This window comes from Periplaneta americana, chromosome 10 (assembly GCF_040183065.1).
Source record: "Periplaneta americana isolate PAMFEO1 chromosome 10, P.americana_PAMFEO1_priV1, whole genome shotgun sequence".
Classification (NCBI taxonomy): Eukaryota; Metazoa; Arthropoda; class Insecta; order Blattodea; family Blattidae; genus Periplaneta; species Periplaneta americana.
The window spans coordinates 148,291,983-148,319,255 of NC_091126.1; the positions used below are offsets into that span (position 1 = coordinate 148,291,983).

Genomic DNA, 27,273 nt, shown 5'->3' on the forward strand with positions numbered 1-27,273 from the left:
ATTGTGGTTTTCTGTTAACGTACACAGTGACATACACATTATACAAATCTAGTCATTCAGGTAAGCTCCCTGTAAAGCAAATTTGAATAATTTCAAGGGAAAAATTGTTCCGGGCCTGGGTATCGATCTTGCGACCTCTGGTTGAACAAACCAGCGCTATTAACAACTGAGCTACCCAGGAACTCAACCCGACACCGTCTCAACTTTTGAGACTAGATTTGTATAATGTATACGTCACTGTGTACGTTAACAGAAAACCACAATTCCAAGTCACACAAAGATTGTGTGCACTCGATTTGGGTCTCTGGCGTTTCGTCAGCCCACGCGAGTTGTGTGGATATAAAGGGAAAAGTTGAGACAGTGTCGGGTGGAATTTCCGGGCAGCTCAATTGGTAAGAGAACTGGTACGTTCAACCAGAGGGCACGGGATCGATACCCGGCCCCGGAACAATTTTTCCCTTGAAATTATTCAAATCTGCTTCACAGGGAGCTTTACCTGAAAGACTAGATTTGTGAAAATAACATTATTGTCTTGATTCAAAATTTTAAACAAGTATTCAAATTACATTAAAAAATAATGGGTTCAAAATGTACCCAGTTATTATACCTTGAATAAAAATTAGATCAATAAAACAAGTGTTAAACAGGAATGAGTACAACTTTCAGTCATTTTAGTTGTTACGAACGCCAAGTAGAATCTTGCAGAGTTATGATGATTGTAGATGGAGTAGTGACAGTATCATAAAAGTGCTGGGTAGACAACTTGAACAATACTCTGCCCTCGCTTTCTCCACAAAAAAAAAAAGAAAAAAAAAACCTGTTCCGTCATGATTGCGATAATATCCTTATCGAAAATAATAAAGACAGAAGATCAAACATCTCGACCATGGATCAAGTACGAAGCATATAATAATAATTTTTTTTTCTTTGTATTTATCAAAAGGGACCATGGGTTGAAATATGGACGGTTAAAGAGATGAGGAAGGGAGAATTCTTAAGCACCTTGGCTATTCGACCTGGGTTGTCCACAAGCAGTCATCAATTTTCACTTGCGGGAAATGGACATTATTACACCACTGGCAAGTGTAACAGAATAAAGAGACTCAGAAACACAGACTTTTTCCATTCACAGAATTATTTTCTAGCTTACGTTGTGGGAAGAAGACAAATACTTCACATTTGTAGAATATGAAAACCAACTATTCTGTATTGTAACATCGAATAAAGAAGCCACAGCCATCTATGATGAACTCTGTGGTGCCTCATGTGTTAGTGATCTGGAGGCCCAAGTGCTATTTCATTTATTTCGAAGCAGATTGGACGAGGGAACAGTAATATTATAATATTTTATTATCGTCTGTGTAAAAAATATATACATTATCAGAAGCGCTTTCTATAAAATTTCGAAACAAGCAACATTTAAAATTCAAATAGCTGAGTTGTACTCTATCATCACGCACCTTGAATGTCGAAAGTTTCTCTAGTGTTTTTTCTTTAATCAAGTTATTTTACGACGCCCTCTCAACTGCTGTATTCATCTAGCATGTGAGTGAGGTGAAGGTGATAATGTTAGCAAGATGAGTGCAGGGTCCAGCTCCGAAATTTAAGTAGCACTACCTCTTCATGTATTGAGGGAAAATCCCGGAATAACTCAATAAGGAAACTGTCCAAACAAGGATCTGACCCCAGGCCAAGATGTTTTACTATCAGACATGATAACCTTTACTCCACATCGGTGAACTTCTCCACTCTTACTTCTGAAGAAATATTTCACATGTATTCCATTGGCAGTTTTTGAGAAAAACTTTCAATTTACAAGAGGCATCAACAAAACCCTTATGATGCATATCCTGCTTACAGTTTACACAAACAAGCCATGTGATTATGTATTTCATTGTGAAGACCTTTGTTGGCTTGTTAGCTTGAATTTTTGGTTGTAGTTCTGTTTAATGAAATTAGAGTGTATTAGATTAAAATAAAATAGTGAATAAGCCCTAATTTAGTAATACTAATAAGTCTCCAACTGAAAATATATGGAGAATGAAAAAGCCATACAAGTCAAATTGTCAGCTTGTAGGCCACAGGTCGTCATACGTCCATTAAAATATGTGAACATCTTTTTTCGCGAAAATTTGTCCCGCTTTCCCGAATGAGGTCTTCAGAACATATTTTTGTTCCCCATATTAAAGTTAGGAAATGAAAAACAAAACTTGAAATACGAACTGTTATTCCATTATAAATATCAGTTTGCATCATTGTTAGTCACACAGGAATCTGTTACGTTAACAACATATGAAGTGACACTGAATGCATTAAATGTTCTTAAGCCAATTCATAATATGAATAAATCTGCGACCTACAAACATTAATGTCCATCAATTCTTTGATCAAATTATAATTCATTTAAAAAATATTCTCAATTACAAAGAAGATATGATTTCAAAGAAATATGTCGATGCTACGAGGTGGCACAGTGCTTCAATTTTTCACTTTCAGAAACATGAAATGCTGCACAAGCGATTTCACTTTTCTTACACATGCCGAAAACACTATTTAAAAGAACTTCATCCAAAATTTTAGAGCTATATTGCACTACGCTGATAACTCTGTGCAAATTTGATTTAAATGTAAGCACAAATTAAACGATATCTAATGCTACCTACCTAATGAATAGGGCTATGAACAGGGAGCAGTTAAAACTAGTGATGGTACTGAGTATAGCGGCAATGGGTGGAATGGGGTGACCTTCCCCAAGAACTTGACATAAGCAGCGTTACGGACTGTATGCTGTTTATGTCAAGTTGTAGGGGAAATTCAACTTATTCCATCCGCCGCAGCTATACTCGGTACCATCACTACCTTTAACTGATCCCTTTTCAAAGCCCTACTAATAACCAATGATGCATTCAATATTCACAAGGCTCCCAGTGAAAAAATTATGTGCTTAACAGTGTACTTTTGGGTTGAAAGTTCTACATTTTTAAATTCTTTCTGAATACCATGTTACTTTGTTGTCTTTACACATTTACCATAGAGAGGGGAAAGACTATGCGACTATATAAGTAATTGTAGATGTGTTTAAAGGTTTCAGTCATATCTTACTCTTGTCCTGACTGCCTACAAATTTGGGCAGCAAACGACAATATAATAATAAACAGAATTGCTTCGGGCTATACTGGCATTAATTTTTGCATTATGTTAACTGCAATATTAAAGAATAAAGATGTATATAGTTTCCAAATATATGTATGTTATATCTTATTCTGAAAATATTTATTCTTGAAATTTACTACATTTAGAACTCATTCTGCGAACCGAGACAAATTCAGCAAGCAGTTGCGTCGAACCAGCTGTAAGGTAAGGTTAGTTCAAGCTTTCGATATTCCTTGGAAGAAAGGGCATATTCTTAGACAATTGCCAATATATGCAAAGCATAGCAAAAGCATAATCTAACCTAACCTATCTTAATCTTACTTAACATAACAGTTCACACCTGTGGAGTAACGGTCAACACGTCTGGCCACGAAACCAGTTGGCCAGGTTTCGAATCCCGGTCGGGGCAAGTTACCTGATTGAGGTTTTTCCGGGATTTGCCCTCAACCCAATATGAGCAGATGCTGGGTAACTATCGGTGCTGGACCCCGGACTCATTTCACAGGCATTATCAACTTCATATCATTCATACGCTAAATAACCTGAGATGTTGATACAGCGTTGTAATATAACCCAATAAAAAAAAAAACTAACATAACATAACCTCTCACTGATTCGAACATAAGAGATTTTTCGTAATGTTCAATCGGTGTTGTGTTAGGTTAGATTAGAATTTTGGCATGTCTTTCAAGGAAAGGCACATTCCTTGACAATTGCGAGTATATGGAAGGCATAGTAAAACACTAAATTAACCTAAGCCAGCGGTTCCCAAAGTGTACTCCGCGGATCCCTAAGGGCTCAGGGGCTCCATCCGCGGAAGTTATGAAGATGCCAAAAATTGCTAATTCCATCTAGTCTCTAGTGTGGAAAATGGAAACTACTTCCATCAAGCGAAAAATACTTTCTGAGTAAGTAGTTTACGTTCTTCTTGCTACATGGAAGCATTAATATTAGATCTACTCATCACTGGAACTATCTCGATCTTTCTTGCTTGCCAAGTACTGAATGATTCTCGAAATTTATTTTATTTTTTATATACTGGGCAGGCAGCGTTTGTTATTCGTGGTACGTGGAATCTACAATCTATTGACTGTTACGTTACCTAAAAAAATATATATATACTGTATACATGCATGTTAATTTGATAGCAGATGTGTTAGCTAAACTTTCGTTGAACCGGAACTGTGGCTTACGACAGGCTCCCTAAGACCTAAGAGTCATTAGCCATCAACCAGTGCTCAGTCGAAGGGAGATAACAACAGCTATAACCTTACATCAAAGAAGATAGTGCGAATTCCTGGGAATTGAGTTCGGAATATGTTGAACATGATCCTGTCTCAGAGTCTACGGTGCCTATTGTAGAGGTATTGAAAGTACCAAACAAAAATATTGTGATTTATATTTAATGATAAAATACACGTTAGGTCAATAATACAGTGCTCATTGGTTTTATTAGATACATTAAAGGTGATTTACATTTGGACATGGGATTCACTGAGTTTGCTGATGAACGTCTACAGTGTGTGATATGTAACAAAGTTTTTCCCAATAGTTCTATGTTCCCTGCCAAGCTTAGACGGCATTTCTCAATTCAAAAATTCACAAATAAAACTGCAGACTACTTCGAAAGAAAAAGTGACGAACTCCATGCAGTTCAGACAAAATTGAGGAGCGTTTTTGCAAAAGTTGATAGATGCAGAAATTTTCGAAAATGAGTTATATATGGATATCGTATATTTTCTATCTCTGGAATCGATCTATGAACTCAGATTTAGCAAAACTTGATTCATACCGTGTGTAGAGACCACCAAACCTTCCAGGTTTTTTCAAAATTCGATAGATGCTCTCTCTTAGTTAAAGCAAAACTCTATAGATGCTCGAGTTCTTATTTGAAATATGTTGTTGTTTTCTAATGCCAGGCATTTGACAATAAAGTCAATTGACCTCTTGCACTCCAATATTTTTCAAAGATATTGTCATAGTTAGCCATTGACGCACAGATTTTGAGATGTTCTGAATCCATTTCTTGATTTGAGTTGCACAATGGACAGTTAGGAGACTGATATATTCCAATGCTATGCAGATGCTTGGCCAAACAGTCATGGCCTGTTGCCAATCTAAATGAAGCTACAGACGATTTGTGTGGTAAATCGGGAATCAACTGTGGCTTATGATGCAGAGAGTTCCATTTTTTCCCTTGAGATTGTATTATCAAATTTTGTTTGTTGAAGTCTAAGTATGTAGATTTAATAAATCTTTTCACAGAGGAATATGTAGATTTAGTAACAGGTCTGTAAGTAACAGTGCTGCCCTTCTTTGCTAAAGCATCTGCATTCTCGTTTCCCAGGATTCCACAATGGGATGGTATCCATTGGAATACAATTCTTTTATTGAGTGTTATTAGTTGAGAGAGCACTTTATTTATTTCTGCTATTTGGATGAAGGTGTGTGTCTAGAGACTATTGATAGAATAGCTGCTTTGGAGTATGACAATATAACTGCATTTTTAAATTTATTGATGTGGCAGAGAAGATTCCTGAGACTTTCACTTATTGCAGTGATTTTTCCATCAAAACTTGTTGTTCCATATCCAAGAGATCTATAAAGTGAGAAGAGACAGCACGTAACACCTGCACCTGCACCTTGTTCCCTGGAGATCAAGGATCCATCGGTGTATAAATGAAGCCAATTTTGTGGAGGGTACCTAATATTAATTGTCTCTAAAGACAATTGTTTCATTATTTCAGTGTTTACTTCTGATTTCAGTATTTCTTGTGTTAAATTTAGATTATACTCTATATTTAATAGTGTTAAAGGGTTTGGTTGAATTTGTAAGTTTTCTTTTAAATTCGGGACCTTGATTTTCTGTTTTAATTCTTGAACCATGGATATGAAACTTTTTTGAGTTTTTAATCTACGGAGAGGACTGTATGAATGCCAATTGTTTCCTGGTAATCTGATAAGTTTTTCATATTGAATCAGTGCTTTTTCTTCTATTATCATTTTGATGCTGTTAATATTAGTGAGGAATCTCATAGAATCTATTGGAGTTGTTTTGATTCCACCAGTAATGAGTCTGTGAGCTTGGTTTTGAGCACGTTCTATTTCGTTTATGAAATGTGAAGTAATTAAAATTTCTCCGCAGTACGTCAGCACTGGCTGTATAAACATTTTGTATGTGTTCAAAGTATTTCTAGAGCAGCCCCATTTCTTTCCTGCTAGTCTATTCAGAAGGGGGAATCTTTTACGAGCTTTTTCAGAAATGTATTTCAAATGGTTGTTCCATGTTAACTTACTGTCGAAAATAACTCCAAATATATTTGAAATATGTGCAGAGTTAAATAAAATAGTTTTCAGCATACTATTTCAGACAATTTTATTTTATTAGAGTTGCCGGCAGAATTGGAATGCTATTTTTTGTCGCCTAGCGGTAAATCGCCGAGACGGAAGTTATTTGATCTCCCTCCCCAAACTAAAGCTTCACTGTTTAGGATTTCTCGCATAACTGTAAATTACTGAGGCGAAAACTATTTATCTATTTCTCCCACTCAACTTGACAGTTAAGTGGCGAATATGAAGTGAAATACTTTTCAAAACAGTATTCATTCACGAGTGACTTCAGACAAGCTTTAAGTAAGAGCATTTTCCAATGTTGTGATATTCTAGATAGTTTCTGTGTGTGAATAATGGATCCAGGAGATGAAATGATTATGATTCAAAAAGTAGTGGGTGGTAGGAAATCCAGACTAAAGAGTCCTCGTACACGGAAGCGTAGAACAAAGGAGCATGAACTGAATATAAAATGCTCTCATGGACTTGCAAACTCTTCCTCCAATCCAAAAATTAAAGGAAGTAAGCAGTGTAAAGTGGCAGATTTAACCTTTGATGACATTAGTGTATTTCACAATAAATTTAAGATTTTATGCAAAATAAATCAAGACAAATTAGTTATTAAGTTCATGATCATTACATCACCGAAGCTTAGGGTGGTGAATACCGAATCTTCGAAAAGAAAACAAAATGTGTCAATTAAATACAATATCAGGAAAACAGAAGGACAGATAATCCCAGTTTGTATGTCAAGTTTCCAAGGCATAACTAGTTTCTCAAAGGACCGATTGTCTCTTCTGGCAAAATAGATTCTACTCTACAGGACAGTCATCAAGGGAAAATAGAGGAGGAAATACTGCAGCTAAGAAGCATGAGAAACTTACAATAACAGTTAAAATGACAAAAAGATGTATAAATGCAGAGAGAGCCACTATACTGGAGGAAAATCTAGTAGGAGATATCTGCCTCCAGATCTCTCTATTAAAGAAATGTGGTCAAATTTCTGTGAAAAAAGAAAAAAACTTGGGACTACTTGAGACTTACTCACTCTCGAAGTATAAACATATATTTTACAGTTATTTCAACCTGTCATTTAAAACTCCCCATACTGATTCCTGCTCAACCTGCAAGATAAGCCTATTCCAAATAAAGGCAGAGAAAGACTTGGTAAAAAATGAACTAAGGACCCAATATAGACTACAAAAACTCCGTGCAGACAAGTTTTACAAAATTATGAAAGATGATACTCCAGAAGTAATAAAGACATGTTTCGACTTACAACAAAATCAACCTCTACCGAAATTATCGGTGGGCGAAGTGTTCTACGCAAGACAAGTATGACACTACAACCTCTGTGTTGTGATACATTCAAAAACACAACAAATTAAAGATATTTCATTCTATACTTGGTTGGAGACCCAGTCACCAAGGGGATGTAACTAAATCGCATCTGCATTGCTAGATTTTTATTTAATCTAGAATAAAATCTTCAACTAATGCCCTTTCCACCATTTATCTGTTTTCTTATTCTTGTGCTAGTCAGAACAAGAATAGCATTATCATGGCAACTCTCATGGCTTTTTTTTGGAGCAAAACAATATTTTTACTCGCATTCTTCTTTCTTTCCGATACGCCGTCATAGCTATATGGCTCCAGATCGTGTTTTTGGAAGAATAGAAAAAGACTATAGGAGATTGGAAGACATATTGACCCTAATGACTACCACAAGATGCTAGAAAATCATGGCTCAGTCAAGAATATCAAGAAGGACTGGAAAATCATGGACTTAAAATCGAGTGCTCAAAAGATGATAAGATTGACACTGTCATTTAAGAAGGCTCTGCAGCGAGTGATCACTTACAGTAAAACTTTGGGAAAAGTCGTTATATTTCTGTTACAGTGCAGAACACATATACAGCGTGCCCAGTGGCAGTGTGGTTTCTAAAACCAAGAATTAAAACATGCGGTAGTGTGTTAAACTCCCCTGCTCATCCAGAAGTCAACATGGTGTCAAAAGTAAAAAAGAATGACGTTAAGAAACTCATGCATTATTTCGAAGTAACAGGCGAGGCAAAGAACTTGTACACAACAGTTCTAGCAGATGTGTCCCATCAGACTTTTGTGATAAAATTGTAATTTTGTGTTGACACTAATAATTTTCTTCAATTTTATTGTGTTGTAATGAGATTCATATGAAGATAGACTGCATCTATCGACTTTTGCAAAAATTCTTATATTTTTCAAATCTATATTCATTGTCTCAGAACAAAGAATGCTTCCTGTGAAAATTGTTGTTCTAAAATAAATATTTGTATGTTTAAATTAAAAAAAGTAATTTCTGTAAAATCTTGATTTCGACATCTATCGACTTTTGCAAAAACACTCCTCATTTACTTCGTGTAAAAACAAACAACGAGAAAGCACTGAAAACGTCGTACTTGGTTAGTCATAACCAGACTCTTGATGGTAAACCTCACCCTTGCTGAAACTCTTATGAAAACACTATTAGTGAAGGTAGTGAAGTGCATGGTGGACGAGAAAACTGCAGACTTGATTTCCAGTGTGTCCTTATCAAATAACACTGCATAATCGAATCCAGAATCTATGAAAAGACGTAAAAAACATGATTGCCCGTATCAGCCAAATGAAATTTTCGTTACAACTTGACAAATTCACGGTCTTTGCCAGATTAGCTATGTTAATGATGTTTGTGCGGTATGAATTTTCAGGTTCTTTCATGAAATATTTTGTTCTGCAGCCATTGCCATCCTCTACAAGCGGTACTGAAATGTTTTCTTCTTCATTGAAAACTCGATACCGTGTGACAATTGCATTGATGTGTACACAGATGGCACGAAGGCCATGGTAGGTCCTGTTGCTGGCGCTGTTACAAGGATCAAGAAAGTTTTAAAAACTGAACAAGTAGTCACTGTGTACTACACCGACACGCCCGTTATTAAAGCAGGTACTAGACAACGCCGTTAAAATTATCAACTTTGTTAAGGTACAACCTTCGCAGTGTAGGCTACTTAAAATCCTGTGTGAAGATATGGGTAGTATATCCAAGTCATTGTTAGTAATATTACACACAGAAGTGCGATGGTTGCCGCGTGGTAAAACGGTTACCTAATTACATGAAATTCGAAAGGAAGTTTCTTCACTTTTGAATTACCAGAACAGTTTGCTAGCAGAATATTTGAATGTTCAGGAATGGTTGTACATATTATGTTACTTGGCAGACATTTTTCAAAAATGAATTCAGCACATAAATACAAGGTAAACGGAAGGCTATATTCGATGCTGATGACGAAATTGTCGCACTGAAGAAAAGATAGCGTTCTACTTAGAAAGCGTCGACAATAAGGATCTTACGTTTATCATTGACTTCAAACTTTATAGAAGAAAATAACATAACAATGAATGTCTCACTCATAGCAATAATGAAAGAACACCTTGACAATTTGCTTCAAAATATGAATTCATACTTTCCAAGGGACACTCAGGAATCGATTCTAAAGAAATATGAGTGGATTGTAGATCCATTTCCAGTGATGTCAAAACCAACAGTCCTCACTGCTTCAGATATGAGGTTCTTATAGACATGGTTTCGAACAGCCACTGTCAGGCATAATTTAAAAGCAATCCATTTCCCGAATTTTGGGCTAAGTTAGGGGAAGATCTTTTGATATTAAGTTCAAAAGCTAAATTTCTCTCACTGCCTTTTGATACTGGGTACCTCAGTGAAACGACATTTTCGAGGTACACGGCTACAAAAAAAAAATATCGAACTTGTTTGGACACAGAAGACGATATTCGTCCTCAACTGACTTCTATGACACCGCACATCGACAAACTCTGTCGCAAGAAACAGGCACATTCTTCACATTAAATTCGGGTGTACACATAACATTGTAACATTTTTTAAATATCTTAACTACTTGTTAATATCATTTTGTAGATTTAAACAAATTATATCCAGTACTTTTTTACAATTGTTTCCTTTATTATATATATATATATATATATATATATATATATATATATATGTTTACATTTTAGTTTTATCTGTCTACGTCCTATGAAGAATATGGAATGTAGATGGATAAAACTAAAGTGTAAACAATTCTCGGGGCTCCACGAGAAACTTTTGCCTCAAAAATGGCTCCGTGGCTGAAAAATTTTGGGAACCACTGACCTAACCTAATCTCTCAATGATTTGATTTTAAGAAACTAGCTTTTTATCTGTAAGTAAGTGGAACGCTCGGAAGTGAGGTGTATGTGGTGCCCCTCACTGCTGCCTACCACTCCTAACCGATCTCATCTCTGACTGCACTTCACAGCAAATTTCGATCATTATTTTGGGTGTGAGATTTGAGTCAGCACTCACTTCCTTTCCGTTACGATATCTGTGAGTAGTCTAGTATCCAAGAATGTCAATACATTTCTACTTTAACGTGGTAATGTTATAGTAAAAAAATTACAATAATTTTAAAAATAAAACCCATTCAGTAACAGATCACACGGTTTATTATTTTAAAATGTTTATTACTCTTACAGCTAGGAAAACAGACTGGAAATCTAATCAGTATATTCAAATATGAATGGCTTTACAATTATCACGCAGAAAAACTCAACCAAATACTAACATGCGAGAACTGATCAAAATAGTTTGGTTGCTTTCAAATGTAATTGCTATTCTGAAGCAAAAATGAATATGATTGAAATTATCTACTTTGTGTATCAAGTGTAAAAAATGTGCAAATAACATTATTGTCTTCAAACAAAATTAAAAAAAATGTATCCAAATAACCTTAGAAAATAATAGGTTCAAAATGTACCCAAACACTATAACTTGAATAAAAATTAGATCAGTGAAACAAGTGTTAAACACGAATGAGTACAACTTTCAGTCATTTCAGTTGTTATGAACACCATCTAGGATTTTGCAGAGTTATGACGATTGTAGGTTGAGTAGTGAAAGTATAACTGGGCTGGGTAAAAAGGGGTAGACATCTTGAAAAAATCTCTCCTCTGCCTTTATCCAAAAAAACTGTTCTGTCCAGATTCGGGTCATATCCTTATCGAAAACAATAAAGACAGAAGATCAAACATCTCGACCACCGATCAAGTAAAAAGCATATAATAATTTTTTTTTTCTTTTGTATTTATCAGAAGGAAACAGGGACTGAAATATGAACTGTTTAATAGCAAAGGCAGGGAGAATTCTTAAACACCTTAGCTATTCGACCTGGGTTGTCAACAAATATTCATCACTTTTCACTTGCGGGAAATGGACATTATTACACCACTGGCAAGTGTAACAGAGTAAAGACACTTAGAAACAAAAACTTGCTTCCATTCGCAGAATTTTTCTCTAGCTTACGTTGTGGGAAGAAGACAAATACTTCACATTTGTAGAAAATAAAAACCAACAATTATGCATCGTTACATTGAATAAAGAAGACAGCCATCTATGATGAACTCTGTGGTGCCTCATGTGTTAGTGATCTGGACGCCCACGTGTTATTTCATTTATTTCGAGCAGATGAGACGAGGGAACAGTAATAATATAATATTTTATTATTATCTGTGTAAAAAAAATATAAAGTATCAGAAACGCTTTCTATAAAATTTCAAAACAAGCAGCATTTAAAATTAAATGGCTGAGTTGTGCTCTATCATGCACCTTGTATGTCGAATGTTTCTCTAGTGTTTTTTCTTTAATCAAGTTATTTTACGACGCCCTCTCAACTGCTGTATTCATCTAGCATATGAGTGACATGAAGGTGATGATGTTAGCAAGATGAGTGCAGGGTCCAGCTCCGAAATTTAAGTAGCACTACCTCTTCATGTATTGAGGGAAAATCCCGGAATAACTCAATAAGGAAAACTGTCCAAACAAGGATCTGACCCCAGGCCAAGATGTTTTACTATCAGACATGATAACCATTACTCCACATCGGTGAACTTCTCCACTCTTACTTCTGAAGAAATATTTCACATGTATTCCATTGGCAGTTTTTGAGAAAAACTTTCAATTTACAAGAGGCATCAACAAAACCCTTATGATGCATATCCTGCTTACGGTTTACACAAACAAGCCATGTGATTATGTATTTCATTGTGAAGACCTTTGTTGTCTTGTTAGCTTGAATTTTTGGCTGTAGTTCTGTTTAATGAAATTAGAGTGTATTAGATTAAAATAAAATAGTGAATAAGCCCTAATTTAGTAATACTAATAAGTCTCAACCTGAAAATATATGTAGAATGTAAAAGCCACACAACTCGTATAATCAGCTTGTAGGCCATAGGTGGTCATACGTCCATTAAAATATGTGAACATCTTTTTTTGCGAAAATTTGTCCCTCTCTCCTGAATGATATCTTCGGAACATGTTTTTGTTCCCCATATTAAAGTTAGGAAATGAAAAACAAAACTTGAAATACTAACAGTTATTCCATTATAAATCCCAGTCGCCATCATTGTTGGTCACATAGGAATATGCTACATTAACACATTATGAAGCGACACTGAATGCTTTAAATGTTCTTAAGCCAATTCATAATATGAGCAATCTGTGACCTACAAACATTAATGAACCTCAACTCTTTGATCAGATTATAAACTATTTTTAAAATATTCTCCATTGCAAAGAAAATATGATTTCAAAGAAATATGTCGATGCTACGAGATGGCACAGTGCTTCAATTTTTCACTTTCAAAAAAATGAAATGCTGTAGAAGCGATTTCACTTTTCTTACACATGCTGAAAACTCTATTTAAAAGAACTTCATCGAAAGGTTTAAAGCTAAATTGCACTACGATGATCACTCTCTGCCAATTCGATTCAAATGTAAGCACAACTTAAATGATATCTAATGCTACCTATCTAATCACTAAAGCAATGAAAAGGGACCAGTTAAAGCTAGTGATGGTACCGAGTATAGCTATAGTGGTTGGAATTGTGTGACCGTCCCCAACAACTTGACATAAGGAGCATACAGTATGTACTGTCGCAGCTATACCCTGTACCATCACTACCTTTAACTGATACCTTTTCAAAGCCCTATATTAAGCACTGATGCATTCAATATTGACAAGGCTCCCAATGAAAAATTATGTGCTTAATAGTGTACTTTTGGGTTGAAAGTTTTATATTTTAAAATTCTTTCTGAATACCATGTTACATTGTTGTCTTTTACACTTTTAGCATAGAGAGGGGAGAGACTATGTGACTATATAAGTAATTGTAGATGTGTTTCAAGGTTTCAGATATATCTTACTCTTGTCCTGACTGCCTACAAATTTGGGCAGCAAATGACAACATAAAAGAATAAAGACGTATATAGCTTCCAAATATATGTATGTTATTTCTTATTCTGAAAATATTTATTCTTGAAACTTACAATATTAAAACTCATTCTACGAACCGAGACAAATTCAGGAAGCAGTTGCGTCGAACCAGCTGTATGACACAAATGGATACAGTCATTGAAGAAAGAAGCTTCCATTTCCCTCATAAGTCAGAAGTGAATTCAATAATTTTTCATATTGTGCTGGTGTACTTGAACTTAATATTCAATTTGGGTAGGTGTTCCTAACACTAGAACTATTGGAGACAGTACATGTCTACACTCTCATAAACATGTGGTTCCACTTTCCACTTGGAAATATTATAAAATAAAAATGGAAAGATATTTATTGCTAAGCGGGATGAAGTTACAGGAGAATGGAGAAAGTTACACACCACAGAACTGCACGCATTGTATTCTTCACCTGACATAATTAGGAACATTAAATCCAGACGCTTGAGATGGGCAGGGCATGTAGCACGTATGGGCGAATCCAGAAATGCATATAGAGTGTTAGTTGGGAGACAGGAGGGAAAAAGACCTTTAGGGAGGCCGAGACGTAGATGGGAGGATAATATTAAAATGGATTTGAGGGAGGTGGGGTATGATGATAGAGACTGGATTAATCTTGCACAGGATAGGGACTGCTGGCGGGCTTATGTGAGGGCGGCAATGAACCTTCGGGTTCCTTAAAAGCCATTTGTAAGTAAGTAAGTATTTACCCACATTATCTTATAACGCATTATTGCAGTCACAATATAGGGAGTGAAGAATGTCCTCCCATTTCTCCCCATCCTTTGCCAATGTAGCATTTCCTTCCTATACCCCCAGCTTCTACACCATTTTGCCATTATGCATCGGGACATCATGAATGCAAACATCACCATTAAAACGGAATACACAGTTTATATCATGGCATAAAAAGATTTCTTTCAACAGTAATCAGCATCACAGTACTGTCTCACTTTGGCCTAGATTAAGTGGCGCAACACATTTGCATCAGACGTCATGAAGTAAAACTTTTCAATTCAAACTCAGTACTCTGTTACATACTGGATTTTGAATACTAAACTCTCACAATGGGAAGGAAAAGGCTAATTCTGATTTCCCGGTCTCTGATCATGTCAAAAACTCTGAGATAACTGATATTTACAAATCGTCGTTGAACTTATTAAACAGCCTATGCGGCAGTGTACAACATACACATGAATCACATTTCTGTGCCATTCCTTAGAGATTCACAGGTTCGGTTATGTGAGGTTAGGTTAGGTAAGGTTAGTTCAGGCTTTTGATATGCCATGTAAGAAGGGTCATATTCTTATACAATTGCCAATATATGCAAAGCATAGCAAAAGCATAATCTAACTTAACCTAATGTAACCAGTCACTGATTCGAACATAAGAGATTTTTCGTAATGTTCAATCAGTGTTGGGTTAGGTTAGATTAGGATTTTGGAATTCCTTGACAATTGTGATGATATGGAAGGCATAGTAAAACTTTAAACTAACCTAACCTAACCTCTCATTGATTCGATGTTACGAAACTAGCTTTCTATCTGTAAGTGGAACACTCGGAAGTGAGGTGCATGTGGTGCCCCTCGCTGCTGCCTACCACTCCTAACCGATCTCACCTCTGACTGTACTTCACAGCAACTTTCGACCATTATTTTGGGTGCAAAATTTGTGTCCGCACTCAGTTCTTTTCCCTTACGATATCTGTGGCTCGTCTAGTATCCAAGAATGTCAATACATTTGTACTTTAACGTGGTAACACTATAGTAAAGAAAGTACAATAATTTAAAAATAAAACCCACTTAGTAACAGCTCACTCCGTTTATTACTTTAAAATTTGTATTACTCTTCCAGCTAGGAAAACTCATCCAAATACTAATATGCGAGAATTGATCATAATAGTTTGGGTGCTTTCAAATGAAATTGCGATTCTGAAGGAAAAATGAATATAATTGGAATTATCTACTTTGTGTGTCATGTGTAAAATGTGAAAATAACATAATTTCAAGGGAAAAATTGTTCCAGGGCCAGGTATCGATCCCGGGACATCTGGTTGAATGTACCAGCGCTCTTACCAACTGAGCTACCCGGGGAACTCCACCCGACACCGTCTCAACTTTTCCCTTTATTTCCACACAACTCGCGTGGGCTGAGGAAACACTAGAGGCCCACATCGAGGGCTCACAATCTCTGCATGACTTGGAATTGTGGTTTTCTGTTAACGTACACAGTGACATACACATTATACAAATCTACTCTTTCAGGTAAAGCTCCCTGTAGAGCAGATTTGAATAATTTCAAGGGAAAAAGTGTTCCGGGCCTGGGTATCGATCCTGGGACCTCTGGTTGAACATACCAGCGCTATTAACAACTGAGCTACCCAGGAACTCAACCCGACACCGTCTCAACTTTTGAGACTAGATTTGTATAATGTATACGTCACTGTGTACGTTAACAGAAAACCACAATTCCAAGTCACACAGAGATTGTGTGCACTCGATTTGGGTCTCTGGCGTTTCGTCAGCCCACGCGAGTTGTGTGGATATAAAGGGAAAAGTTGAGACAGTGTCGGGTGGAATTTCCGGGCAGCTCAATTGGTAAGAGAACTGGTACGTTCAACCAGAGGGCACGGGATCGATACCCGGCCCCGGAACAATTTTTCCCTTGAAATTATTCAAATCTGCTTCACAGGGAGCTTTACCTGAAAGACTAGATTTGTGAAAATAACATTATTGTCTTGATTCAAAATTTTAAACAAGTATTCAAATTACATTAAAAAATAATGGGTTCAAAATGTACCCAGTTATTATACCTTGAATAAAAATTAGATCAATAAAACAAGTGTTAAACACGAATGAGTACAACTTTCAGTCATTTTAGTTGTTATGAACGCCAAGTAGGATCTTGCAGAGTTATGATGATTGTAGATGGAGTAGTGACAGTATCATAAAAGTGCTGTGTAGACAACTTGAACAATACTCTGCCCTCGCTTTCTCCACAAAAAAAGAAAAAAAAACCTGTTCCGTCAAGATTGCGATAATATCCTTATCGAAAATAATAAAGACAGAAGATCAAACATCTCAACCACTGATCAAGTACAAAGCATATAATATATATATATATATATATATATATATATATATATATATATATATTTTTTGTATTTATCAGAAGGAAACAAGGACTAAAATATGAATTGTTTAATAGCAGAGGCAGGGAGAATTCTTAAACACCTTAGCTATTCGACCTGGGTTGTCAACAAATATTCATCACTTTTCACTTGCGGGAAATGGACATTATTACACCACTGGCAAGTGTAACAGAATAAAGACACTTAGAAACAAAAACTTGCTTCCATTCGCAGAATTTTTCTCTAGCTTACGTTGTGGGAAGAAGACAAATACTTCAGATTTGTAGAAAATAAAAACCAACTATTATGTATCGTTACATTGAATAAAGAAGGCAGCCATCTATGATGAACTCTGTGGTGCCTTATGTGTTAGTGATCTGGACGCCCATGTGTTATTTCATTTATTTCGAGCAGATGAGACGAGGGAACAGTAATAATATAATATTTTATTATCATCTGTGTAAAAAATATATACATTATCACAAGCGCTTTCTATAAAATTTCGAAACAGGCAGCATTTAAAATTCAAATGGCTGAATTGTGGTCTATCACGCACCTCGTATGTTGAATGTTTCTCTAGTGTTTTTTCTTTAATCAAGTTATTTTACAACACCCTCTCAACTGCTGTATTCATCTAGTATGTGAGTCACATGAAGGTGATAATATTAGCAAGATGAGTGCAGGGTCCAGCTCCGTAATTTTAGTAGCACTTCCTCTTCATGCGTTGAGGGAAAAACCCGGTATAACTCAATGGAGAAAACTTTCCAAACAAGCATTTGACCCCAGGGCAAGAAGTTTCACTATCAGACATGTTAACCGTTACTCCTCCACATCGGTGAACTTCTCCACTCTTATTTCTGAAGAAATATTTCACATGTATCCACTGGCAGATTTTCATAAAAGCTTTCAATTTACAAGAGGCATCAAGAAAACCCTTATGATGCACATCCTGCTTACAGTTTACACAATCCAAGCCATGTGGTTATGTGTTGCATTGTGAAGACCTTTGTTGGCTTGTTAGCTTGAACTTTTGGCTGTAGTTCTGTTTAGTGAAATCAATGTGTATTAGATTAAAATAAAATACTGAATAAGCCCTAATTTAGTAACACTAATAAGCCTCCAACTTAAAATACATGGAGAATGAGAAAGCCATACAACAAGAATTATCACCTTGTAGGCCACAGGTCGTCATATGTCCATTAAAATATGTGAACATCATTTTTCGCGAAAATTTGTCCCACTCTCCCGAATGAGGTCTTCGGAACATGTTTTTGTTCCCCATATTAAAGTTAGAAAAAAAAAAAAAAACTTAAAATACGATCTGTTATTCCATTATAAATATCAGTCTCCATTATTGTTAGTCACAGAGGAATCTGCTACGTTTACAACATATGAAGTGACACTGAATGCATTAAATGTTCTTAAGCCAATTCATAATATGAAGCAATCTGCGACCTACAAACATTAATGAACCTCAATTCAGATTATAACTTATTTAAAAAATATTCTCATTTGCAAACAAAATATGATTTCAAAAACTATTTTGATGCTACGAGGTGGCATAGTGCTTCATATTTCACTTTCAGAAACATGAAATGCTGTAGAAGCGATTTCACTTTTCTTACACCTGCCGAAAACACCATTTAAAAGAACTTCATCGAAAATTTTAAAGGTATATTGCACTACGCTGATCACTTTTTGCCAATTCGATTTAAATGTAAGCACAAATTAAATGATATCTAATGCTACCTACCTAATGACTAGGGCAAAGGAAAGGGAGCAGTTAAAGCTAGTGATGGTACCGAGTATAGCCGAAGCGGGTGTAATGGGGTGACCTTCCCCAACAACTTGAAGTAAGCAGAGGTAGTCTCTATGCTGCTTATGTCAAATTGTAGGGGAAATTCTGCCCATTCCACCAGCCACAGCTATACTCGGTACCATCACTACTTTTAACTGATCCCTTTTCAAAGGCCTACAAATAACCAATGATGCAGTCAATATTGGCAAGGCTCCCAATGAGAAAATTATGTGCTTAATAGTGTACTTTTGGGTTGAAAGTTCTACATTTTAAAATTCTTTCCGAATACCATGATACATTGTTGTCTTTACACTTTTAGCACAGAGAGGGGAGAGACTATGCAACTATATAAGTAATCGTAGATGTATTTCAAGGTTTCAGGCATATCTTACTCTTGTCCTGACTGCCTACAAATTTGGGCAGCAACTGACGATTTTACAATAAACACGATTGCTTCGTGCTATATTGGCATTAATATTTGCATTATGTTAACTGCAGTATTAAAGAATAAAGATGTATATAGTTTCCAAATACATGTATGTTTTTTCCTATTCTGTAAATATTTATTCTTGAAACTTACAACATTTAGAACTCATTCTATGGACCGAGACAAATTCAGCAAGCAGTTGCCTCGAACCAGCTGTATGACACAATTGGATACAGTCACTGAAGAAAAAAGTTCCCATTTCCTTCTTAAGTCATAAGTGAATTCAATAATTTTTCATGTTGTGCTGGTGTACCCCAACTTAATATTCAATCTGGGTAGCTGTCTCCAACACTAAGAACCAATGCATACAAGTCTACATACTCATAAACGTGTGGTTCCTCTTTCCACTTGCAAATATTACAATATAAAAATGGAAATATATTTATCCACATTTTCTTATGACGCGTTATTGCAGTTACAATATACTGAGTGAAGAATGTCCTTCCATTTCTTCCCATCCTTGTGTCACTGTAACATTTCCTTCCTATACCCCCAGCTTCTACACCATTTTGCCATTATGCATCGGGACATCATGAATGAAAACATCACCATTAAAACGGAAAACACAGTTGATATTATGACATAAAAAGATTTCTTTCAACAGTAATCAGCATTGCAGTACTGTCTCACTTTGGCCTTGATTAAGTGGCGCAATGCACCTGCATCAGACGTCATGAAAGGAAAACTTTTCAATTCAAACTCAGTACTGTACTCTGTTACATACTGGATTTTGAATATTAAACTGTCACAATGGGAAGGAAAAGGCTAATTATGGTTTCCCGGTCTCTGATCATGTCAAAAACCCTGAGATAACGTATATTTACAAATTGTAGTTGAACTTATTATACATCCTATGCGGCAGTGTACAACATACACATGAATCACATTTCCGTGCCATTCCTTAGAGACTGACAGGTTCGGTTATATTAAGTTAGGTTAGGTAAGGTTAGTTCAGGCTTTTGATATGACTTATTCTTAGACAATTGCCAATATGTTTAAAGCATAGCAAAAGCATAATCTAACGTAACCTAACTTAATCTTACCTAATATAACCACTCACTGATTCGAACATAAGAGATTTTTCGTAATGTTCAATCAGAGTTGGGTTAGTTTAGATTAGGATTTTCGCATGCCTTGCAAGGAAGGGCACATTCCTTCACAATTGTGATTATATGGAAAGCATAGTAAAACCTTAAACTAACCTAACCTACCCTCTAATTGATTCAATGTTACGAAACTAGCTTTTTATCTGTAAGTAAGTGGAATGCTCGGAAGTGAGGTGTATGTGGTGCCCCTCACTGCTGCCTACCACTCCTAAATAATCTCATCTCTGACTGCACTTCGCAGCAACTTTCGACCATCATTTTGGGCGTGAAATTGTAGTCCACACTCAGTTCTTTTTTCCTTACGATATCTGTGAGCCGTCTAGTCTCCAAGACTGTCAATACATTTGTACTATAATGTGGTAACGCTATAGTAAAGAAATTGTAATAATTTAAAAATCAAACCCACTTAGTAACAGCCCACTACTTTTATTATTTTAAAATCTCTGTTACTCTTCCAGCTAGGAAAACAGACTGGAAAAATAATCAGTGTATTCAAATATGAATAGCTTTGCAAGGATCACGAAGAAAAACTCATCCAAATACTAATATGCGAGAATTGATCAAAATAATTTGGTTGCTTTCAAATGAAATTGCGATTCTGAGGTAAAAATGAATATGATTGAAATTATCTACTTTGTGTGTGAAGTGGAAAAAATGTGCAAATAACATTATTGTCTTCAAACAAAATTAAGAAGAAAAAAAAAAAAAAAAAAAAAAAAGATATTCAAATTACCTTAGAAAATAATAGGATCAAAATGTACCCAGTCTCTATAACTTGAATAAAAATTAGATCAGTAAAACAAGTGTTAAACACGAATGAATACAACTTTCAGTCATTATAGTTGTTATGAACGACATCTAGGATTTTGCAGAGTTATAATGATTGTAGGTAGTGTAGTGACAGCAAAAACCTGTTGCGTCCAGATTGGGATCATATCCTTATCAAAAACAATAAAGACAGAAGATCAAACATCTCGACCATGGATCAAGTACGAAGCATATAATCATGGATAAATATATAATAGGATGCGAAATTGCAGTCAGCACGATCTAGATGCGGTATTCTGAAATAAGGTGATCAGTGCCTGACGTCGTAGGTGGTAAATCATAGAACTACGTGAGAACCAGCGTTCTCCACTTTCCAATACGAAGTAGTCAGAACATTGGCCGATGACCAGCCAACAGCGTTATGAAGGCAAGATGGATGCCAGAAAAATGCAAAAGATTCGAGGAAGATGCTCAGCGCCTGGATGCAAGACTGTTAATACTGTGGGAGGGAAGCATTTTTTCTATTTTCCTCAGGAACCTATGAGGTAAGCTTTAGTATTATTATTGTGTCCTGTATAGCCTAAACCTTACACTCGAAAACAATGTACTTTTTGGTGAAGTAGGTTAGACGAGCTGTGCATTGCTTTCTGCTAATTTATTTAGGATTATAGTAGGAGTATAAATTTAGATGGTTCCGAAATTCAGTCAAACTGTAATGAAATGTGAAATATTGACGAAAAAGAGCAAGAAGGCTGAAAATGAAACCTCGTAAACCTGAATTGTAGCATTAGGCCACATGGCTGCAAACTAAAACCAAGTGGTTTTCAGTATAAACATCTCACAGTTATGGAAAATAAAATTATGCCTTCTTTGATATAGTTAGCCATTCTGGAGAAATTCTCAATCATGTGTAATAATAATAATAATAATAATAATAATAATAATAATAATAATAATAATAATAATAATAATAATAATAATAAGCTTAGGCCTAATATTTAATTTAGTTTGTACCCAATATCTGTTGCTGCTACCAGTTTTGCTATGGTCACTCACCACCTAGTGATGCGCATTAGTCATCTCTTAAAATAACACAAATGCAGCAGATAAATTATTATTTTTTTCCCCAATTTTTGCATGATTTCTATTCAATATTTCTTCTACTTTATCTCATTAGTAATTGTAATCCATTGCTTTAGGTGTTGGAAGTGGCTCCGATTTTGTGGGCTAGAGGACCGGTATCGAGTTGCCGCAGATGCCACACACAGGTTGAAAATCTGAATGGACCACTTCATTGAGTCTGACTATTATAGCTCTTCACAAAAAGTGATACTTAAGCAAACTGCAGTGCCCAATGTTCATGCTAATGGATTAGTGGTGCCATCAAACCCTAAAATCCGGAGCCCACCATCTAGCCCAGTTATGCCTCAAGCGACCTTATCACCGGGGTCTACCCCAACTTTCAGGCATCACAAGACTTTGCGGACGTATGCTAGGAGGGCGAAGATTGATTCTGCAGCTGCTGAAGGTAATTAGTACACTAGCAATGTTTTTATGTCATTCATGTTTAAAATTTCCGATTTCATTACTCTTTTCTTTATTTTCAGGTACGCGTAGTCTCATAGGTTTACAAGCTGCAACTGAGCAGGCTGCAGGCTTGGCATCTATGCCTCAAACAATTCCTGCACCTATGAGTACTCCAGCTTCAAAGATTACTGCTTCGATGGCATATGCCGGGATGAATAAAGATGCATGCCAACAAGGTAATTCTTCCACTTAGTCAAGTTTATGGATTTCAAGGAATGCCTTGGTTTCTCATCAGCTGTTCTTACATTACATGTTTCAAAATACATAATTAATTATGTTTCGCTTTTTTGTTATTATTACAGGGAACAGTATGATTGGTGAACAGCTGAGGGGCTATCAGCAAACATCGCTCCTATTCAATGTGGTTCCCACAGCTGAAGGTAAGCGATACTGTCTTGTGAGCCTGGTAACATGCTAGTAATCATTTAAGTAAATTGCCCCCTGCCATAGTCTGCAGTTTTCATACTTCATTCTTTTACAGCAGCAAATAATAACAAATCCTCTTAACTACAGGGCAGGGTGTTTATTTTGTTATATATTACAACTGATATCCTAACAAGTCTCCCTGGCACGATGTACACCATTATTCCCTATTACTGACTTACCAACACCTCTGCTGATGATCCCTTTCTGTTTGTATCAGTTGTCTTCTATGGCCCAACGATGTATTCATGTCATTCATGTTTAAAATTTCCGATTTCATTACTCTTTTCTTTATTTTCAGGTACGCGTAGTCTCATAAGTTTACAAGCTGCAACTGAGCAGGCTGCAGGCTTGGCAGCTATGCCTCAAACAATTCCTGCTCCTATGAGTACTCCAGCTTCAAAGATTACTGCTTCGACGGCATATGCCGGGATGAATAAAGATGCATGCCAACAAGGTAATTATTCCATTTAGTCAAGTTTATGGATTTCAAGGAATGTCTTAGTTCCTCATCAGCTGTTCTTATATTACATGTTTCAAAATACATAATTAATTATGTTTCGTTTTTTTTGTGATTATTACAGGGAACAGTATGATTGGTGAACAGCTGAGGGGCTATCAGCAACCATCGCTCCTATTCAATGTGATTCCCACAGCTGAAGGTAAGCGATACTGTCTTGTGAGCCTGGTAACATGCTAGTAATCATTTAAGTTAATTGCCCCCCGCCATATGTCTGCAGTTTTCATACTTCATTCGTAAAGTAGCGAATAATAACAAATCCTCTTAACTACAGGGCAGGGTGTTTATCTTGTTATATATCGATCGTCCAGTTCAAAAGTGCGACAACTCAAAAATTGCCATTTTTTAGTTATTTATACTACTGAAAGCCCCTTTCGGAGCTCTTTCCGATTCAATATTGAGATAAGTCATATTTACAACCAAAAAGAATAAAAACGAAATAAACTGCTTTAGAAGTAATTATAACTATGGACTTTATTAATCCATTATTACTACATTTCGAAATCTATTAATAATGAACTGGAAGATCGTGATATACTCGTCCTGAATACTGACTCATTTCTAATTGTCGTGGTTATGAACCAGAAATCTGTCCCTTTTTAGGGGATTTATTTGAAACTTTCAACTGAAGATATCTCAAAACTTGTTTTTTTGAGTTGTCGCACTTTTGAACCAGACGATCGATATTGCAGCTGATATCCTGACAAGTCTCCCTGGCACGAAGTACACCATCATTCCCTCTTACTGACTCCTCTTTAATATCCCAACACCTCTGCTGATTATCCCTTTCTGTTAGTGTCAGTTGTCCTCTATGGCCCAGCCTATTAGCAAAAAAATATTTTATATTACATTACAATGAACAATTCAGATTAACACAATCAAATTTGTTGCAGCATTAAACTTTTGGATTGTTACTATTACTTAACATTTATATGAGTTATAATTTACACAGTTAAGAGCAGTTTGAAATGAATGGAGCACAAAGTCTGTTCAATTCTTGCTTCAATTTAATTTATCATTTATTTCCTTAGATACTGACATGAATACATCCATGATGGAACAGTTTCCTTCAGCTTCAGCTACACCTCCTTCCAAACTTGGTAAATATTGATCACATTTTGATGTATTGTCAATTTTGTAGTATGTTATATAGCCTATCCATAGCTTGCATGCCTTTTGTTAGGCCTACTTTAACTTAACAAGGCTAAAGGTGTTGTCACATTTCATTTTTTATTTAAAATAGTTCCCAGCAATTAGATTAATCTGAAGTTAATTTCGTAATCTTTAGGTCCTGGTGTTGCAAAACGAAAACTTTTCTCCAGTCCTCACTTCTCATCTTCACCCAGGAGCAACAAACTAAAAATGGCAGCTCTGAAAGCAAAGGTGAAGAGACTGGAGAAAAAATTGCAACAAGTCGAAGAAGACAGAATTTGGGATCAAGTTGGAAGGAGAAGGGAGCCAATGGCCACATCATCTCAACTGCCAACAATTGTTCAAAAGATATACGAGGCACAGGTGCAGATTGGAAAAATTCATAAACATGGATATAGATGGAGTGACGTCATGAAAGATTTTTCTTTGTCATTATTTTATCACAGTCCTAAAGGGTATAATTTTATGGAAAAACTTTTCCTATTGCCCAGTATCAAGACACTTCAAAGTTATCAGAACAAAATAGACATTCAGCCAGGTCTGATGCAGCCTGTTTTGACAACTCTTAAGCCACTTGCTGCAGGGCCTCTGTCTGACAGATCAGAGAATGTATGTTCACTGATCATTGATGAAATTGCCATATGTCAGCAGTTGCATTATGACTCTAAATCTGATATGATTAAGGGTTTTGCTGACGATGGAATAGCAAGATATCCCATGAAAATAGGTAACCATTGTTTGATGGCAATGGTTAAAGGGATTAAGAAGGGATGGAAACAGGTAATAGGTTATTGGATATCTGATGGTCCTATATCTGCTACATCTCTCTTGAACATTGTCAATTTGTGTGTTTGTGAACTTCACAAAATCGGGTTCCATATTAAGGTTTTAATATGTGATCAAGGTACAAATAATCAAAGTTTGGCATCTAAATTGGGGGTTTCAGCAGTAAGACCGTATTTTGAAGTCAATGGGAATAAAATTCATTTCATGTATGATCCACCACACATTTTGAAGTCAATTAGGAACAACTTATTGCGATATGATTTGCATTACATGGAAAAACCATAGACTTACTAAATAACCGCTAGACCGCTCACTGGCGCTAGTGTTATGCTCCCAAATTGAACAGCCGACGGGCGGCCATTTGCTTGGTTGAGATGAATAAGTACAGGTTTAGTTCGTCTGCTATTTTTAATTGCAGCAATGCACACAGATGTAAAGATAAAGAAGGAAGGAATGTTACATTTCACTGATTAGTTAATCTTTAATTTCTACAATATTTTAGGCCCGTATTATGTTACAGAAGACAAACTATTGTACTTATATGGCTGTTTGTGCTTCAGATTTCCTCTGAGTAAAGATTCCCTTAACCGAAAATGGATAGGTGCAATCTACAGAGAGAATTTCTACCCTACAATGAATCATTCAGTGTTTCAACTCATTTCGAAGATAGTTGTTACCTCTCAAATTACGTTATTACCGTATACATTGTTATTGTCCTTCATCCACTCCATATCCTTCCCTTTCTTCAAACAGCTGTTGTTTCAGTGCATACATGAATAATAAAATTATTCGCCGAATTCGAAGATACAGAATTAATAATAATAATAATAATAATAATAATAATAATAATAATAATAATAATAATAATAATAATAACAATAATCCGTGGCGCTACAGTCTGTGAAGGCCCCAGACCGACCAGCCGGCTGCTGGCCATACGCCCACATGCCGAAGCAGAGGTGGACGATCATCCAACCAGAATAGAGGTATCGTGTGGTTAGCACGATGATCCCCCCCCAGCCTTTACAGCTGCTTTCGCAACCGGATTTTGCTACCTATCCTAGCTCCCCAAGTGCATCACGATTCTGGATGGGCACTGGTCCCATACATTGGCCGAAATTTCATGACAAAATTTCTTCCCCATGAGGACTCGAACCAGCGCGCATTCCGTAATGCGAGTCCTAAGCAATATGCTTTAGACCACCACGCCACGGCGCGGGACGGTAGAAATAGATCCTGTTTAAAAAATATATATATAAACAAATTTCAGAGCCTAAAAGCTGAAACATATTCATTAATACTGCATGTACTAACCACTCATTAAGTAATGGCATAACACATTTCTAATTCATCTCCCAGAACAAGTATTAGGCCACATAGCCTGTTAGAGAAAGGAATTTTCACACCATCGTTCCTTTGGACAACTCAACAGAAACTGTATAAACTACAAAAAGTTAATTTTTTTATATCCCTGATTGAAAGTAACTCTTGTCTTAGTTACGGATTAATGAAACAGTTTTTTATACTACTTGCTACTTGCTACTTGCTACTACTACTACTACTACTACTACTACTACTACTACTACTACTACTACTACTACAAAAACATTTAGCTTTCGGATACGCAATACAACATGTATTCAAATAGCGGTTTCGAAATCCCGCGCGT

General features: G+C 36.1%; 1 protein-coding gene across 1 annotated transcript in view; it reads left to right on the forward strand.

The window, feature by feature from the left end:
- LOC138707745 (uncharacterized) overlaps positions 1 to 27,273 on the forward strand; it is a 559,377-nt gene that overhangs the window by 315,299 nt on the left and 216,805 nt on the right. The window contains exons 13-16 of the mRNA XM_069837610.1: positions 22,744 to 22,899; positions 23,026 to 23,103; positions 23,448 to 23,603; positions 23,731 to 23,808. Of these exons, the coding sequence (XP_069693711.1) occupies positions 22,744 to 22,899; positions 23,026 to 23,103; positions 23,448 to 23,603; positions 23,731 to 23,808 (468 nt within the window). The remainder of the gene's footprint in view (positions 1 to 22,743; positions 22,900 to 23,025; positions 23,104 to 23,447; positions 23,604 to 23,730; positions 23,809 to 27,273) is intronic.